This window comes from Canis lupus, chromosome 17 (assembly GCF_003254725.2).
Source record: "Canis lupus dingo isolate Sandy chromosome 17, ASM325472v2, whole genome shotgun sequence".
NCBI classification, from domain to species: Eukaryota; Metazoa; Chordata; class Mammalia; order Carnivora; family Canidae; genus Canis; species Canis lupus.
Genome location: NC_064259.1, coordinates 54140479 through 54157292, shown reverse-complemented (window position 1 = coordinate 54157292; position 16814 = coordinate 54140479). Strand labels below are relative to the sequence as shown.

Genomic DNA, 16814 nt, shown 5'->3' with positions numbered 1-16814 from the left:
CACGAATGAGGAGTTTGTGCACCAGCTGTCTCGCTCAGCCCTGGTACTCCATGAATGATGGAAGGGACTGGCAGGAGGGGAGGGGACAGATTTCACTGTGGACAGCCGTGGGCCACCATGCTTGCTGATGTGATGTCCAAAGCAGAATTTCCAGGCATAATTGAGATCATAAAAACTAGAGGTTGAGAGTTGGGCAGAAAAACAGAACAGCCTTGATACTGTTGACCCTCCCCGTGGGTGGACATCGCAGCCGGGTGCCATCCACACTGAGACCCCCTCCCTCTCCACCCCATGCCAAACTTGCTTTTCCCTTCTCTCTGTCTGCATCCCGTCAGGAGGCCTGGGAGACCCTCACTAGACATGAGTGCAGTGAGAAAACACACACTGGTTGTGGTTGGAGTGTCCCCATCAGACCGAGGGCAGGGGGCTGTTTAGTCTTCAGAGGACGATGGTTCTGACTAAGGGGCCACAGGGCAGTGACCTCACTTGCCTCAGCTGGGGCTTCCTCCCACGCAGACCGCTCTGACACACGAGTTACAGGAAATTTCAACTTACCAGATGATTGAAGATGCTGTTCGTTGCTTTCCTCTACCAAAGATTTTTTTTTTTTAAAAAACCTAGACTTCCTAGGTTGCATTGCATTGCTGAAGTTTGTGGGGGAGCAGATAGGGGGTGCAGTGAGAGCAGAGGAAATGAGCAAGGTGTAAAGAAATGTAAAACTGCAAGTTCTAGGAACTATTTCCTTTTGAAGATGAGTCAGAAGCCAAGTGACAGTATCTCAGGACAGAACCAAAATGAACAACAAAAATATTATTTGGCCTAAAAGAGAATTCTTTTTACACAGTATTTTCAGGGAGCTTATTTACTATAAGACACAAAATGCAATTCTACCTGTTATCCAAGTGTTATTAAAACACCGAACAGGTTAAGTGTTAAGTGTCAAAAAATTGCAAATTCAAGCAGAACACTCCTGTTTCTGTGCCACCGGAGGCCTCACAGTGACTGCTGAGTGGGCTTGGGTGGCTAGCACCCTGCGAGGGTGCAATTCTATGGCTTTGTGACCGTGCACTCGGCACATTTCTGTGTTGCAGTGATCCCTGACACCCTGCAGACCACGGCCATGCCCCAGACTCTGCACAAAGTGGAACAGGATCCTCTGGAGCTCACTTGTGAGGTGGCCACGGAGACATTCCAGCACAGCCACCTGTCTGTGGCCTGGCTCCGGCAGAGAGGGGGCGAGAAGCCCGTGGAGGTCATTTCCCTGAGCCGAGATTTCGTGCTTCACTCCAGCAGTGAATATGCCCAGAGGCAGAGTCTGGGGGAGGTCCGGCTGGACAAGCTGGGGAGCGCCACCTTCCGCCTCACCGTCTTCCACCTGCAGCCCTCTGACCAGGGCGAGTTCTACTGTGAGGCTGCCGAGTGGATCCAGGACCCGGACGGCTCGTGGTATGCCATGACCCGAAAGCGCTCCGAGGGAACCGTGGTCAACGTCCAGCCCACTGGTCAGTCCCTCTTGTCCCCATTCTGCGCCGGGTGGTGAGGGTTGTCAGACTCTGGGAGACTGTGCAGACTCCTCCGGTGACCTCTGAAAGTACTAAGAGGGTCTACGTAGCTACGTAAGATCTGTCCTTCTGGGTGCCTGGGTGGCTTAGTGGGTTAGGTGTCTGTCTTCGGCTCAGGTCATGATCCTTGGGGCGCTGGGATCGAGCCCCGCATGGTGGGGGAGGGGTCCCTGCTCAGCAGGGAACCTGCTTCTCCTTCTGCCCAGCTTGGGCTCTCTCTCTCTCATAAATAAATAAACTCTTAAAAAAAAAAAAAAAAAGTTCTGACCTAGTGAGTCTTGGAGGGAGCAGCCCAGACTGAATCCAGCTTACAGACATGGCTTCTTTGCCCTCTCCGTGGAATTTTATACTTTCTGGAAGTACAAATCCATTTTCAAAATTGGGAGATTTTACATGAACCATCTAGATCTGATGACTGGGCACCCAGTGGCTACCCAGTTTTTGATGGTGTTGCCTGTTTCAGGGACCAGTCCTGTTTAATTTGTAGAAGACATTTGAGATTCTAAGCCTTCCAACAGAGGTATGAAATTGTGATCTAGAGAAATTTTGGCTTGAACTATTATTATTTTTATATTAATAATACATCTTCAGTGGTGTTTTGTAACCTCTAAATTGCTTTATCCTATATTGCTTCATTATCCCTCAGAAGTTCTGCAAGGTAAGTCGGTGGTGGCGGGGCAGATACCAAGGGCTGACTACTTTATGGCAGGGCCCAGGGAGAAGTCACAGGGTGGGTTGTCGAGGCCAGCCTGGCCTGGGTATCAGATTCTCCCATAAAGGCTTTCTCAGGTAAAAGACCTGGAAAGGGGTTGGTTCCCTGATGAGGCTGAGTGATATGTTTGTAGCTGGGGCAAAAAGGTGGTAGCACTGTGAGCTGAGATCTTCCCTGACTCCTTGTATCAATCTCCCGACTGCCCCACACCCCCAAATCCAGTCATGCTCCAGATCAGAGCTGACCAGTGTTGCTGGCTGCCTCCGCTGGGCAGGCTCTCTGTGGGCCTTGAGTCCCCTGGCTTTGGTTGCAGGGTGGTTGTCGTGCCATCATCGAGGAGCAGAAAGTGGCCCGAGAACCCTCCTGTGTCGTTCCTCTGTTGAGGGGTATGGTTTGTGGGAGATGAGCTGGGGTCTCCTCTTCAGGACCTGACCCTGACCTCACTGTCCCATTTGCTACATACAGTCAGCGATCTTGGGCTTCCTCCACTTGTTCTTGGGTCCTTCTAGAGCAGTGCTTCCACCTTACCCAACAGGACACATTCCCGAGCCAGGCTCCTGTTTGGCAGGTGGTGGTGGTGGGGACCTGGGAAGCTGGATTTCCAATACACTTCCCAGGTGATTCTTCTGCTGCCTATGTTGTCAAGCACAACTCTATAGGTAATAGGGGCAGAAGAGATTCTCTGGACATCTGATGGGCTTTTATGAGAAGGGCTGGCTCCAGGAAAGAGAGCACTATATGTGCTCTGGTAGGCCCCGCACAGCTAGTAACTTCTGGGTCTCTCAGTGCTAATATATCTGTGGAAGGCACTTTGTCTCATATTTATCCTTTCCCTTCCTGGATGGCTTTAAGATCAGCTTCCAAAGTCTGGACCAAATTTTTGAATCTTAATGCTTTTAAATTAGGTTGCATCAGTTAATCTTCTTTATTTTAATCTTACCAATTTGGGATTAGGACTTTTTGAATTTGCCCAGCAAATGTATTTGGACTAAGCCAGCAAAGGAAAAACTAGATTAAAAAAAAAAAAAGGCTGATGACTTTACTCTGTGCCCCTGTGTTCTTCAGTTTCAATGGTTGCAGCCTCATCTTTGCCCTCTCTCAGCTCATTTCGGTAAATGTCTAGTAAGTTCCTGCTTCAGTGAAGGAATGGTGATAGGCATTGGGGATTCAAAGATGAAGAGCTCTTAGGGCCTGCACTTGGGGAAGGCTGGTGGCTGAGTGCTGAGGTCTGTGATGCTACTGTGTGTATGATGCCCTGGGACACAGTGACTCAGAGGCCACAACATGAAATTTTCCCTGGATGGGAGAGTTAAGGCAAGTCCAGGAAAAACCAGCAAATTTGGTATGGTGGGCTGATTCTGACGCTTGATGAGACATCAGAGGGACAAGCATAAAGGCACAACATTGTGTGACATGTTTGGCAAGCAGAGAGGAGTCCAGTGCCGGCAGAGGTTGAGTCCCAGAAATGAGTGACAAGAGGAGGGAGGAAACGTGGTCTGAGGGCCCCATATGCTCCAGTGCAGAGCTTGGCTTTGACTCTGTGGGCCCAGTGTTTGCAAGCTGTTCTTCTTGGGATCCTAGGAGCCCCTCAGAGGTGCCTGCCAGGCTACACATGGGATGTGGGCATGTTCATGTGCACATGTGCACACCAGGGGGTGCTGGAGGGAGATGTGTGAGGGCCACAGTGTTCTCCTGCTTGCCTCAACCAAATGTTTTCTGTACTGGGCAGCAAAAGATTCTGTATGAAGAAAGTGCCCTTTCCTCTGCCCCTTCCAAAGAATGTTTGAAAATCACTGCTGCAGACACTTGAAGGGGGGGAAGTAGAGATTTAAAGCAAGGAGTGACACAAGGAGATCTGGGTGCTAGAAGGGAGAGACCACGGATGCCAGCTGGAAGTTGATTAAACAGGTTGATCCTGCTGTGGAGAGACCAGGTAGGAGACAGCTCTAAGGCCAGGGTGGGAGGCACCTGGGTGGCTCTCTGGTTCAGTATCTGTCTTTGGCTCAAGACATGATCCTGGGGTGCTGAGATTGAATTACACATTGGGCTCCCCGCAGGGAGCCTGCTTCTCCCTCTGCCTATGTCTCTGCCTCTCTGTATGTGTCTCTCAAGAATAAGTAAATAAAATCTTAAAAAAAAAAAAAAAAAGAAAGAAAAGAAAAGGCCACTGCTGGGTCGGCAGCAGTGCCTGGAAAGCAGGCAGTCATCATGGAATGAGAATCCACCTACTGGGAACCCTGAGGCTGGCACTCTAGGTGATCCTTGAATCAGGGGAAGGAGGGAGGGGGAAAGACGGGTATTGAGAGCATGCAGAGTCCTGCTTAAAAGCTTCTGCTTCCCCATTGGTGGCAACCCTGGTTGTCTTTTCTTCTGTTTTTGTAAGTTTTAGTTAAGGAGTCCATCCTGCATGCAGAATCCTTCAGAGATGTTCAGTAGGCAAAGCACTGTCCATGCCCCACCTGGGAGAGGTGAGGGCCCAGGGAAAGCCCATGGGGTAGTAATTGGAAAAGGCACAAGAGAAAAGCAGCAGTAAGAGGTCAGAGGAGCAGATCTCAGTGAGAAACTGAGGGGGCAGTCAAGCAAGAGGAAAAGTGGGAAGGGAGGTGTCATGGAACCTAAAAGAGGAGAGTGGGTCCAGATGGAATCCTGCTTGAGAAAAGCCTTTGGTGTGACTGGTGGTGGTGGAGGGCGGTGTGTTAGGGGGATCACTGGTGACATTTGTTAAGTCAATGAAGTGTGGAAGAAGGACCAGAAGCCAGACTTCAATGAGTTGAAGAGTGGGGGAGTACATGGGAAGAAGCATAAACCAATTTCTAGAGGTTTAATTGAAGGGGTATCACCAAGGACAAATTGCTGCACAGGGAGGAGGTGGTACGCTGTCAATCTTGTGTCTTCAACATGGGAATGTGAAGGCTTTACCAAGCCATGGGGATTGTCCCAGGAGAGCAGTAGAGCTTCTGGCTGCCACAAGTCAAAAGCCACAGCTATAGCCAGTCTAACTCTGAGAAAATGGACAGTTCTGAGGTCTCGGGAACCTGTTGGCATGTCTTCAGTGCCATTTATGTGAACAGGATGCTTTTCCTTTCTTATCATTGATATTGAGTAATTGGGCTTGCCACAGAGCCACTCTCCAGCAGATAGTTTGGGCACAGATCCCCACAGGTATGTTCACCTGGGCAGGGGGTGTCTGAACAAAACCTGCTTCTTTTAGGCCATGCCTTGTAGGCCTGGTCTTTGGGGGAGGGAAAGCTGAGGCAGCAGCCGTGTCATTGGAGGTGAGCCCTTGGACGTCCTTGAGTGTAGTTTGCTTTCTTGGGAATTTGGGGCAACAAAGGGAGGAGCTAATTTGCCAAAGAAGATGAGTACCTGGAGCAAGATGCTAGCCCATGTGGGAGGAGAGAAGGTGGAGAGCCCAAAGAACAGGAGATACAAAGCCAAGCTTGGGTTGGGGAAGAGGGGGATGTTGGAGCAGTGTACTCATGATTCCTGTGATTTCTCAGGGAAAGAGAACTTTTATCTGCTCAGAGGGTACATAAGATCAGGGAACAAAAATGGGGCAAAGGTCTTAAAGATAGTGGTGGAGGCTTAGAAAGGCCAGTGTAAGGAAGGCAGGCAAGGTCAGAGCTAGCCAGTATCCAAGAAGTCCAGCATACCTGGAATGTGATGTCCCCTCCTTAGAGGGGCACAGCTAGATCTGAGAGGAGGAGGGACCCAGCTTCAGCCCTCCTCCCCAAGGCCCTGTGGTTCTGTTTTCTCCAAACCTTCATCCTTCTTCTTAGCCCCCACTTGTGCCAGGGATACCTGTGTCATGGAGGTGGTAACTGTCTCACCAGGTGGGACACTGTTAGTGGGAATGAGCCCTTCTCTGGCCATCCTCTCATTCTTGGTTAGACGGCCAGCTCTCCAAAAAGTGCCTGGGTTCATTGAGGTCCTGGGCTTTCAGTAGAAGTTATATTTTCCCTCTCCATCCTTCCCCAGATTTGTTCTGACAGGTGGTGACCAGCAGAGGGACATTTGTTTTCCTATTGCCTGCAGAATTTTCTCAAAGATTGTCTTCCCTGTGTCTTAATTCCAGTGTGCACAATGTATTTCAATCATATGTATGTTTTTGAGTATTTACTAGGAGTGGGGTCAGCACTTAGGCCACAATATAACTTGGTCTCTCACATCTTAGTGGGCTGGGTCCTACAACATCTGCAGAAAATGTTTGTAGTTAGGTTGCTTAAATGGACTTCTGGGAGTACAGGTCAAGGCTAGATAGACCTGGGTAAGTGATGTCATATGAGATATTCCTCACTGACCTCTGAGGGTCTAATCCAGGGCATCGTAGGCTGCAAATAGAGCCCCACTGGTCTCAACCGGGATGACAAGCCCCTTAGACTGTGTGGGCCAAGCTACCTCTGAGTTTGCTCTGTGACCTTCAGGAGTATCTCTGGTCCTCAGATCACGGGTTGGATTTTTCCCCCAAGACAAGCAGGGAGGTGCCTTCCCGGAGTTAGCACAACACAGAAGGCCTGGGTGGTGGGAGTTTGCTGATGAGTTGGGGTAACCGGGGCCCAGGTTCACCCAGAATGCATCCGTTTTGTCATATGTTCTCTTAGACAAGGAGTTCACTGTTCGGCTGGAAACGGAGAAGCGACTGTACACGGTGGGGGAGCCGGTGGAATTCAGATGCATCCTGGAGGCTCAGAACATTCCTGACCGCTACTTTGCCGTCTCTTGGGCCTTCAACAGCTCGCTCATTGCCAGCATGGGGCCCAATGCGGTGCCCGTCCTCAACAGTGAATTCGCCCATCGGGAAGCCAGGGGCCAGCTTAAAGTGGCCAAAGACAGTGACAGTGTCTTTGTGCTGAAAATCTACCACCTCCGCCAGGAAGACAGCGGCAAATACAACTGTCGAGTCACAGAGAGAGAGAAGACGGTCACCGGGGAATTCATCGACAAGGAGAGCAAGCGGCCCAAGAACATCCCCATCATAGTCCTCCCCATCAGTAAGTAGAGAGATGTGCCCCCTCCTTTGCCTCCCCCTGGTTCTGTCTGTAGCTTGACGTCACCGAAGAGAATTCAGGGGACAGGTGAGCTGTGTGGGCAGAGGGCAAGGGCAAGGCAGAGAAAACCCTTCTTAATCCCTCTCCCTTCTTCAGCTCGCCTGCCCATACTTAGCAACCTCCCAGTTAGGCAGAATATTGGGATGTGTTTGCAGGTGGGAGGGGACATCCCAGAGCTGAGCATTAGCAGCCCTCTGTAAATGCCAGCCATGCCAGCCCAGCTCGGAGGAGCATCAGGAATCCAGGATGGCTGTTTGTTTGCTCCCATGTGGGAATTGAGTCCCAGAAGAAGTGGGTAGATGCCTACCTTGAAATCTTACTTACGAGGGGCTGGTCTTCTGTGGGAGGAGTTTAAATCATAAAGCATGTTATTAAAAAAAGACTTGCTGCCTGGGTTTTGAGTTACAAGGCATTTCCCTAAATGTCTCTTCCCTATTGAAATTGTATTTTCAAAAGTCAGTGAATGGGACCTCTCCTGCCCTCCTGGAGTGTAGCCTTTCACTTAAAGCTTAGCCGGTGTCTAAGGCTATCTATCGATAGGTGGGCTCCTGCCTCCATGGAAGCTGGCCTTGTCTGGGTGGGGAACCGTTGTGGCTGAGATTTTGGGGTACTACCTGCATTTGCTCCTACTGTGTTTACTCTCCCCTAGGGTCAGGATGTTCTCATTAACATCTCAATTCTCTCATAGTTCTGTTTTTAGAAAAAAAAAAGATAATTTAAAGCTTACAGTGCCCTGATTTTAAACAAGCCAGTGAAGTTTTTAAACTAACCTTTAACCTTTTCTCAACTGCTCAGACTCTTCTTTCCCTCAGCCTTGTAATGATTCTCTTTACGTTTCGATTTACACTTTTATATTTTTAATATAATTCTCTTCAAACGAGAAGGAACAAGTAGATATGGGTCTTGCCATTTTTTCTTTCCTCGTCACCAGGATTCCTTTCTTACGTATTTGTTTATTTTTTTTAAATCTCTCACACACCTAATTATCTTGAAATTATTTCGCTTCTTAGACTTCTTTTTTTTTTCCTTCTTCCTTGCAATGCCTAGCATGGTGCTTTGCATAGGGTAGGTGCTTGCTGAGTATTTGTAGAGTTGAAATTGTTGAATTGAATGCCCACTCTCTTGACTGTTTCCCTGTTGGTTTGTGCTTGTCTTAACCACAGACTCTCTACTTTTAAATCTGCGACTAATTCCTCACTCTAAGGACCCAGTGAAGGGCAGCCACACTGTTTACTTCCTATATCTTTTATACTAAGAGATTTCCCCCAACCCCTTACAAGAACTTGTTTGATGATCTGTGGCCTGCTATATTGCTTTTCCAGCAGATAACTGGGTAGTTAAAGTCCCTCAGCACCACCAGATCCTGCCCCAAGGCCACTTGGGTAAGTCTACCAAAGTACAACGATCACATCGGTAATGGTGATAATACCTTGGATTTTAATGGCGCTTTTCCTCCCAAGAGCCCAAGTGCTTCTGCATATATCACTTCCTTCTCCGCTCCCACCCCTCAAATCCCTGCAGAGGCCCAAATCATATCCATCCCAGGAATGAAGAAGCCAGAGCACTGTGCAGAGAGGTAGCTGAGCCAGTTTCATTAGAGGTTGAGCGTGCATTGCATTAGGAATATTTGCTTCTAACTCCAGATCCACTGCTCTGCGCTTGGCCTGTGCTATATCATCCACCTCCTGATTTGAAATTTCATTTGCGAACATGCAGTCAGGTTCTCATTAGTCTGTCCTAGTTTTCACTTAATCCAGAGAGTTTTAAATTCTCAGCTGCCTTTTCTCAGGCCTGGGAACGCTTGTAACTAGTCTTAACAGGCAGTGCAGCACGGGGTTTGTATCTACCTTTGCCTGGGCCACCGGTGTGGTTTTTCTTCCCAGAGGTTCACATCGAACTATGCAGTTCTTCCAGGCTTGTTCGAGCAGCAGAGCACCAAGCAGCAGCCCCCATCGTAAACCAGCCAGGGCTTATGGAAGAGTCCACTGAGGTGATAGTAGGGAATGGCAGTGACGCCCTGCAAGTCATCCTTCTGCCAGAGGCAAGCAAAGGGATGTTTATCCCTTGATGCTGGGTTGTCCTTTCGATTCACCCCATGGAATGATAATGCTGGGGATGGGTCATTAACCTAAAGAGGAATTATTAATGATGATGATGATGATGATGATGATGAGAAATAATTACCTCATCCAATACAGTCAGTGTCGTGACCCCAAGAAGTAGGGACTTTTGGCATCTCTGTTCTGCATGTGAGAAATGAAGTATGGGTAGTTTAAGTAGAACCCCAAGTCTGTAGAGTTAGGAAGCAGTATATCTGGGCCTGGAGCCCAGGTCCACCTGCCTCCAAATCCATGCTTTTATCCACTTAGTGCTATAGATGGTGGCTAATCAGGAGCCTCCTCATCTCCATAAATCATCTTGGTAAGGCTCTGGGGAAGGTTCCCCTCCCGGGAAAATTCTCATTTCTCCACCCTGTCCGGACCTCTTGTTCATGTGAAACAAGCCAGTCCAGAATGGATACCAGACGTCTCACCATATAGCACGAACTACCTGCTGGGGCTCGGTGCTCATCTTTGTCTGTTTCTGCCTGTGGGAAAATTATGGGGGGAAAAAGATTGATTCAAATGCATGGTTATGGGTGTATATGTGTCCCCTGTTCAGTGTTTGGGTTTGCCTCCTAATCTGGGATTTGATTTAATTGATTCATTTTAAATTGTTATGTTTCTTATAGGTGGTACCCAGAAAATTGAAGCAGAATTAGTTATGATGCTTTGTATTCTTTGATTTTTGTGGGGTTTTTAAATTCAGTATAGATAATTACACAAAATAATGTATGCATAATTAAGACAGATTCGAGCAGCCATGGTGTTCATAAAAACAAAAGTTCTCAGGAATAGTAAAGTTCATCGTGATCACAGTGACCACTTTTTGGAAAACCTACTAAGTGTTAGGTGACTTACATATCTTGTCTTGTTGACTTTTTAATCTTTAAAAAACTACACAATATAAATAGCACCATCCCTATCTTATAGAAGAAGGCATATAGAGTTGAAATAATTCAATTGAGTGACTTCAGAGAGCTGAGTGAATTGCAAGAGAGCAAAGGGAGTGGATCCTTATCCCAGACTTTGATTGGCAGGATGTTTTAAGGTCGAAGCAGTGGCAGGATGTTTTAAGTGGAAGCAGGGCTGACTGTGCATGGCAGGATGGAGAGCCGGCCTTGGTCTGTTCCTCTGCTTTAATGAAGAGGATGAGTGCTCGCTCCCTTCTACTCTGTGAAACTAGATGTCTGCTCCATTATTCCCTACACCCAAGCAAGCATGTGTTATCTTCCAAATACTTCCCATCATTTTTGTTCTGCTTGCTAATATTGCCCCGAAGGGCTCAAATGGCCCATTATGTATGTTCCGCTTTTATTTGACTGCTGTAGCACTGAACAGTGGGAGGACTGAGGTGAAGTAGAATTCTCAAGTCACTCAATTTACTGCAACTCATGAGCTGAAAAATCCTTGAACCTCAGCTCAACAGATTCCCTGATAAACGGTTTTATGTCCTAAGTGTAATGCCATTGTGTCTGTATTCCTTAGGTTCTGATTCAGTCTCAGGTCTTAGACCCTCATTATCCCACACATTTTTCTGGTGCCCAGCACAGGGCCTCTCCTAGGTTTTGGAGCTAAAATCCTAGGTAGCAATGGCCAGAACCAGCCAGGGCTTGCAGCAGTAAGTGCCAGAGGGCTTTAGTCCTCCGAGGTGAACTGTACCTACAGAGCATGACATCTTCCCCCATCCTCCTTTTGCATCTGGAGGGAGGGTGCAGAAGCAGTCAGAAAGGCCCAGCGTGGCCCTCTCTCTCTCTCTCCCCCAGAGAGCAGCATCTCCGTGGAGGTGGCCAGCAATGCCAGCGTCATCCTTGAGGGTGAGAACCTACACTTCTCCTGCAGCATCCGCACGGCAGGCAGGCCGCAGGGCCGCTTCTCCGTCATCTGGCAGCTCGTGGACCGGCAGAGCCGCCGTAGCAACATCATGTGGCTGGACCGGGATGGCACCGTCCAGCCAGGTGCAGCCTACTGGGAGCGCAGCAGCTTTGGGGGCATCCAGATGGAGCAGGTGCAGCCCAACTCGTTCAGCCTGGGCATCTTCAACAGCAGGAAGGAAGACGAGGGCCAGTATGAATGCCACGTGACCGAATGGGTGCGGGCAGTGGATGGCGAGTGGCAGGTCATCGGGGAGCGCCGGGCCAGCACCCCCATCTCCATCACAGCTCTCGGTATGTAGGCGTCCGACAGTCTTTCCGCGGGGCTGTCAGGAGACTGCTCCCACTTCAAGAACCTTACTCCGACTTCTGTCAGAGTTCTGGCAGGAAATGGATGGTACCCTCCAAAGGGTTTAAGTAAAGGGACCGTATAGAAGTTCAGGGGGTGTTGACGGGGCCTGTGGGACGCTTTGGGGCCCCTGGGGGCTGGTGTCAGCTGGGGGCGCTCACTACCCCTGGGTCTGTGTGGTGGGAGTGACGTTAGAAGAATTCTGGCTGGGGGAGCGCAGCCATCCAGCAGGAGCAGAGGCCACTGCCAGAACTGGCCCCCAAGGGCAGAGCCCCTCTTGCCTGCCCCCAGGCTCTCCTGCCCTGCAGCCCAGGGGCTCAGTCCTCCTTAAGAGGCCAGTACAGGGCAGACAAGGGTAGAAAATGCTCTTCGGCCATTTATTTAGCATTTACTATGTTCCCTAAGCACCTAAGCTTAATCATCCCTTTGAATTTTCACCCAGCCAAGAGCTAAGCACTGATTTTACAAGGAGATTGAGTGTGAGACCGGTTAACTCATTTGCCCAGGGCTACAGCTTTTAAATGACAGACCCACAATCTGAACCAGGGGAGCCAGGAGGCCCTCAATTTTTTACAAAGCCTATGCTTTTTATCTGTTCCTCTATAAGGCATCTCCTTAGGACAGCCACTTCCTCATTAGCATGAAATTAAAAGATACCTTGAGACTTGCTAAGACCAGAGAATTAGATTTGCTTCTCACGGGGCACTTAAAGAGGCTTCTATCAACGTTGATCTGCTTAATACAATCAGTATATTCAATTTTAAAAGGCCAGTGTGCTACTTCTTGTCTCGTTAAGTCTTCCTGTTTATCAGAACGGCAGTGACATCAGTTGTCCTCAGTGGCTTTGTGTCCCACTCCTAGGGATCATGTTGCCCACCGTCCTCATAGGCAGAGCTGGTGGTGCTTGCAGATACACCCCTAGGAAAGATGGCAGCCCCGGCTGGTTTGCCCTCAACAGAGTGCTCTATTCTCCCCACCCAAGGTTAGAATTACACTCTTTTTCTGAAAGCTTAATCCTCAAATTGACCTGCTTCGTGCAGCAGTCATATTGCTCAGATTTCTATCTGTAGAAACTTAGTCCGGTGGTTGAGATTGCTGATTGGCTCAATCCCTGGGCCTGTACTCAGCACCAGTGTGGACCTGTGGGAATGGCACCTGTGAGGAAATGTTTGGGTAACGAGTCACCATCATTTTCCCCACCTGTGAGGTTAGGAACGTCCAAGGAGTGGTTAGCATTAGCCAGGAGTGCTTCTCAAGAGGTAATCTGACAGTAGCTGCTGATCCCCTGAGGTTTTTCATTCTTACCATATGTCTGTGGCTCCACAGTCAGGGTCTCACCAGGGCCTTAGACCTGGGATGCCAGGGCTTGGTTCTGCTTCCCTATCCTCTACCCTTGGGGCTCCTATGGCCAAAGCCATGATCAGGATGGCCCAAGGGGGTGGGGCAGGGGAGAGTGGAGGGTGCTGTGGGTTCAGGTTGCCTTTTGGTCTAAATAGTGACACAGGTGAATTTTCATATTGGTGCAGTTTTACTCTTAGCAGGTGCCCCGGCATGATAACTTGTAGGTACATCATTCAGCTTCAGGTGGGCTGTTATAATGACCATTCAGTTAGTGTAAGTTGGGTGCCCTGTCAAGCCTGGACAGAGTCATTTGCTTGGAGAAGCTCTCCCTCCTTCAGGTGTTGAGGCTAGGAACCCCTGGTGTGTGTCCTATCCCTGAGGTCCTGTGTTCTCCCACCCTCATGCCAGCATCTTCTGCACACAGGGGCACAAGTGATCATCACAGCCACTGAATGTTTAAGGATGGATCTCTGGGTCTTAACATGTTTTTTTTAAGGATACATAAAGATAGTTTATGAAATCCAAATTGAAGATCTAGAGTTTTCAGCAAATCATGCCTACCTATTTGCTGACATAATCTCCCCATATAAAGCCAAAGGATTCATTCTGTGCCTAGTCTTTTAACCACAGAATTTAAACTACTTTCCTTTATGTGTATTTTGTTTCTTTAGCCAACCACATGTTTAACAAAATATAGCGTGTCCCAGGTACCACTCCATTCCAAGCAGGTTGCAAATATTAACTCATTTAATCCTCACAAGGACCCATTTTATAGAGGGGGAAATCAAGGCAGAGAGAGGTGAAGTGTCATACAGCTAGAAAGGGTTACAGTCAGGCATATGGCTCAAGAGTCTGTGCCTTTAACCACTTTCCCTGTGTAAAGCCACCTGATAAGACAGACCCTCGACTCTGCTGTTTACTAGCAGCTTGGTCGTGGGCAACTTATTTAACTTCTCTGTTTCTCTTCCTCGTCTATAAGAAATGGATGGTATGCCAGAAGGCATTACTGATGCACAGTGCTCAGTAAATACTGACTATTCCCAGTTTTATGATCATAACCAATGTATTAATATTAAGTAGTATTTCAAGGTGAAGGAACTCAGGTAACCCCCGCTGAGGAGTTGGTATCAGGGATTAGTCTGCTGCCCGTCAGTAAGGAGTATTGCGAGCTGCACAGCCTACTGTGACTGCAGAAACCCACCTTGCCCCAGGTCCCCACCTGCTCAAGGTCAGGCCATGTGATGTGGGTCCCTCCCTGCCCATCTTCCCTGGATGTCACAAGGTAAAACGGAAAACGGACTGGTGAGCAAGCCTACGCTGTGCGCCCCAGGGAATGAGTGGCACGTCCTCCATCTGCCACCCCCTTCTCCAGCCCCAATGCACTGCGGACCAGACAGAGGAGGTGTCAGGGCTGGGGGGTGGTGTCCATCTTGCCAGCAATGAATGACGTTGGCTTGGGGGATCTTTTCTCTTGTTTTAGCATGGGATCCCCATGATTTCTGGGAATGGCTCTCCCTACATGACCTCAGTCCCTGGGAGGGGACTTATGGGAGGCAGATCGACGTGAAGGTTTCATCAGGAAGGATTCACTTAGTGCTACTCAAAGAGAATTGCCTCTGGCCTCTGTATATGGCATCTTGTGATCTTCTGGGCTTGTGCTTTAATGCGAGAGCTAAAGTCATACTGGCCTGGGCATCAAGAGAGACCCAGAGCTTTGGCTCTGCTCCGTCGGCTTTGCCAACAGCCCCATCACTGTGGCATGCTGCCCTGAGAAAGCCAGGTGTGTCCCCCCTAGCTGCAGTCTCTCTGCTCTCTCTCCAGAAATGGGCTTTGCCGTCACAGCCATCTCCCGCACGCCAGGTGTGACCTACAGTGACTCGTTTGACCTGCAGTGCATCATCAAACCCCATTACCCGGCTCGGGTCCCTGTGTCCGTGACGTGGCGGTTCCAGCCAGTGGGCACTGTTGAGTTCCATGACCTGGTGACTTTCACCCGGGATGGAGGGGTCCAGTGGGGGGACAGGTCCTCCAGCTTCCGAACCCGCACGGCCATCGAGAAGGCAGAGTCCAGCAACAATGTGCGCCTGAGCATCAGCCGAGCCAGTGACACGGAGGCGGGCAAGTACCAGTGTGTAGCCGAGCTGTGGCGGAGGAACTACAACAACACCTGGACGCGGCTGGCCGAGCGCACCTCCAACCTGCTGGAGATCAGGGTGCTGCAGCCAGGTCAGTGGCTCGGGGTGGTAGGGAGTGGAGTATGCGTGCTTGCCCTGGGTGCCAGGCATGCGGGGAGGGAGGGAGAGGTGCACATCAAGTCCTCGGTTGGGGGGGCGGTGTGTTTGCTGCCTTCATTTCCCAGCTTTTTAACTTGAGAAATTTCAAATCCAAAGGTAGCTGCAAGATTTCCCATTCCCTGGTAGTGCTGGTCAGTGGTTACCATCTTACTGCATGTGTTTTCTCCCTCTGTTTGGTCATTGTTATTGTTTCTGAACCATCTGAGGGTAGCTTGCAGGGGTCGGGCCTCCTCCTCCTCAGTACTCTAGGACAAGGACACTCTCCTGTCCACAACACTGCTGTCAGGCCCCAGGAATTCAACAGGATTATAGGGTGTTACCAGCATTTCCCCCATTGTCCCAACAATGTCCTTTATAGTTTATTTTTTTTCCTTCCACACCAGGATCCAATCAGGGATTAAAACCACTTTTAGTTGTCATGTCTTATTTAGGCTGTCTCTTTACCTAATGTCCTCTCCTATAATCCTTGCAACAACAGAGTGGAGGGGGGACCATTTTCCCCTGTTGGCAGATAAGGAATGTTGAATGCAAGAGGGAACATGAGAGGCACTTACTGAGTATCTCCCTTGTGGCAGGTGCTTAGGGTCGATGGTTTTATGAGAATTTCACAAGCCCAAGAGAGATTAAGTGGTGCACCCAGAGTTGCGTAGCTGGTAAATGGTAGAGCCTGGTCTTGAACCGTTGTGTGTCTTTCTCTCCTGCACTGCTTTGAGCTCCCTTCCCCTGCGGAGGCAGGGTCCCTCACTCATGGCAGATGGTAAGGCCACTAGTTTGGAAATCCTCCAGTTGTGGGGAAAGGTGGGTGGGGAGCATGACGCTCCACAACCACTCCTTCGTTGGGCTCTTTTCCTAATGTGTGGGAGGGGATAAGTATATGCACTTGTATGGTTTCCTCGGTGGCTGTCCCCCTCTCCTGCTTGGTTGGAAGCTGGTGGAAGGTGGAGCCCAGGCTGAAGACCCTGCTGCCCTGCCGCCATCCAGCCCCTGAACAGGAGATCACAGGCACCCACACTGTGAAGGGTGGGTTGGATGAGAGGTGACTTTGCAAAGTTTTTTCTGACATTGTGACCCACCCACTTTGAAAAGATGGCTTGAACACCCTGCAAAGAGGAATTTTCTGCCCCTCACAGCCGTGGTTAGTGCCCAACCTGGCCTGTTCCATCACGTTGCATGTGGTTTACAGGGTGGTTACCCAGTGGGATTGTCTGAGTTTACCCTTGGCCTCTTCTAACCCCATAAAAGCCCTGTTCTGTTCCAGAGTTTGGAACAAGCAGATTGTCTAAATGATCGAAAGGGGTCCCTTGGCCAATTAGAGCCTCAGCCTGGGCAACAGAAGCTCAGAGAAGATGCTGTGCTGCTTAAGTGGATTTTTGGGTTAATGGAGGGTTAAGCAGAGACCCCATTTTGTGTGACCCCTTTCGTGGAAATGCCGAGGGACACACTTGCCTGCCTCACTGACTGGGACATTCTGATTGTAATTGCGCATTTTGTGGTCTCCTCTAGCCCTCGAGGTCGGCGTCGTCAGCCACAGTGTC

At 49.5% G+C, this 16814-nt stretch overlaps 1 protein-coding gene across 4 annotated transcripts in view; it reads left to right on the top strand.

The window, feature by feature from the left end:
- IGSF3 (immunoglobulin superfamily member 3) overlaps positions 1 to 16814 on the top strand; it is a 91926-nt gene that overhangs the window by 52455 nt on the left and 22657 nt on the right. For 2 of the 4 annotated variants that reach the window (XM_035700454.2, XM_035700455.2), the window contains exons 4-8: positions 1092 to 1502; positions 6876 to 7265; positions 8645 to 8704; positions 11188 to 11589; positions 14807 to 15211. In XM_035700454.2, coding sequence (XP_035556347.1) covers positions 1092 to 1502; positions 6876 to 7265; positions 8645 to 8704; positions 11188 to 11589; positions 14807 to 15211 — 1668 coding nt within the window. The remainder of the gene's footprint in view (positions 1 to 1091; positions 1503 to 6875; positions 7266 to 8644; positions 8705 to 11187; positions 11590 to 14806; positions 15212 to 16814) is intronic. The other 2 variants (XM_035700456.2, XM_035700457.2) reach the window with 2 other exon arrangements.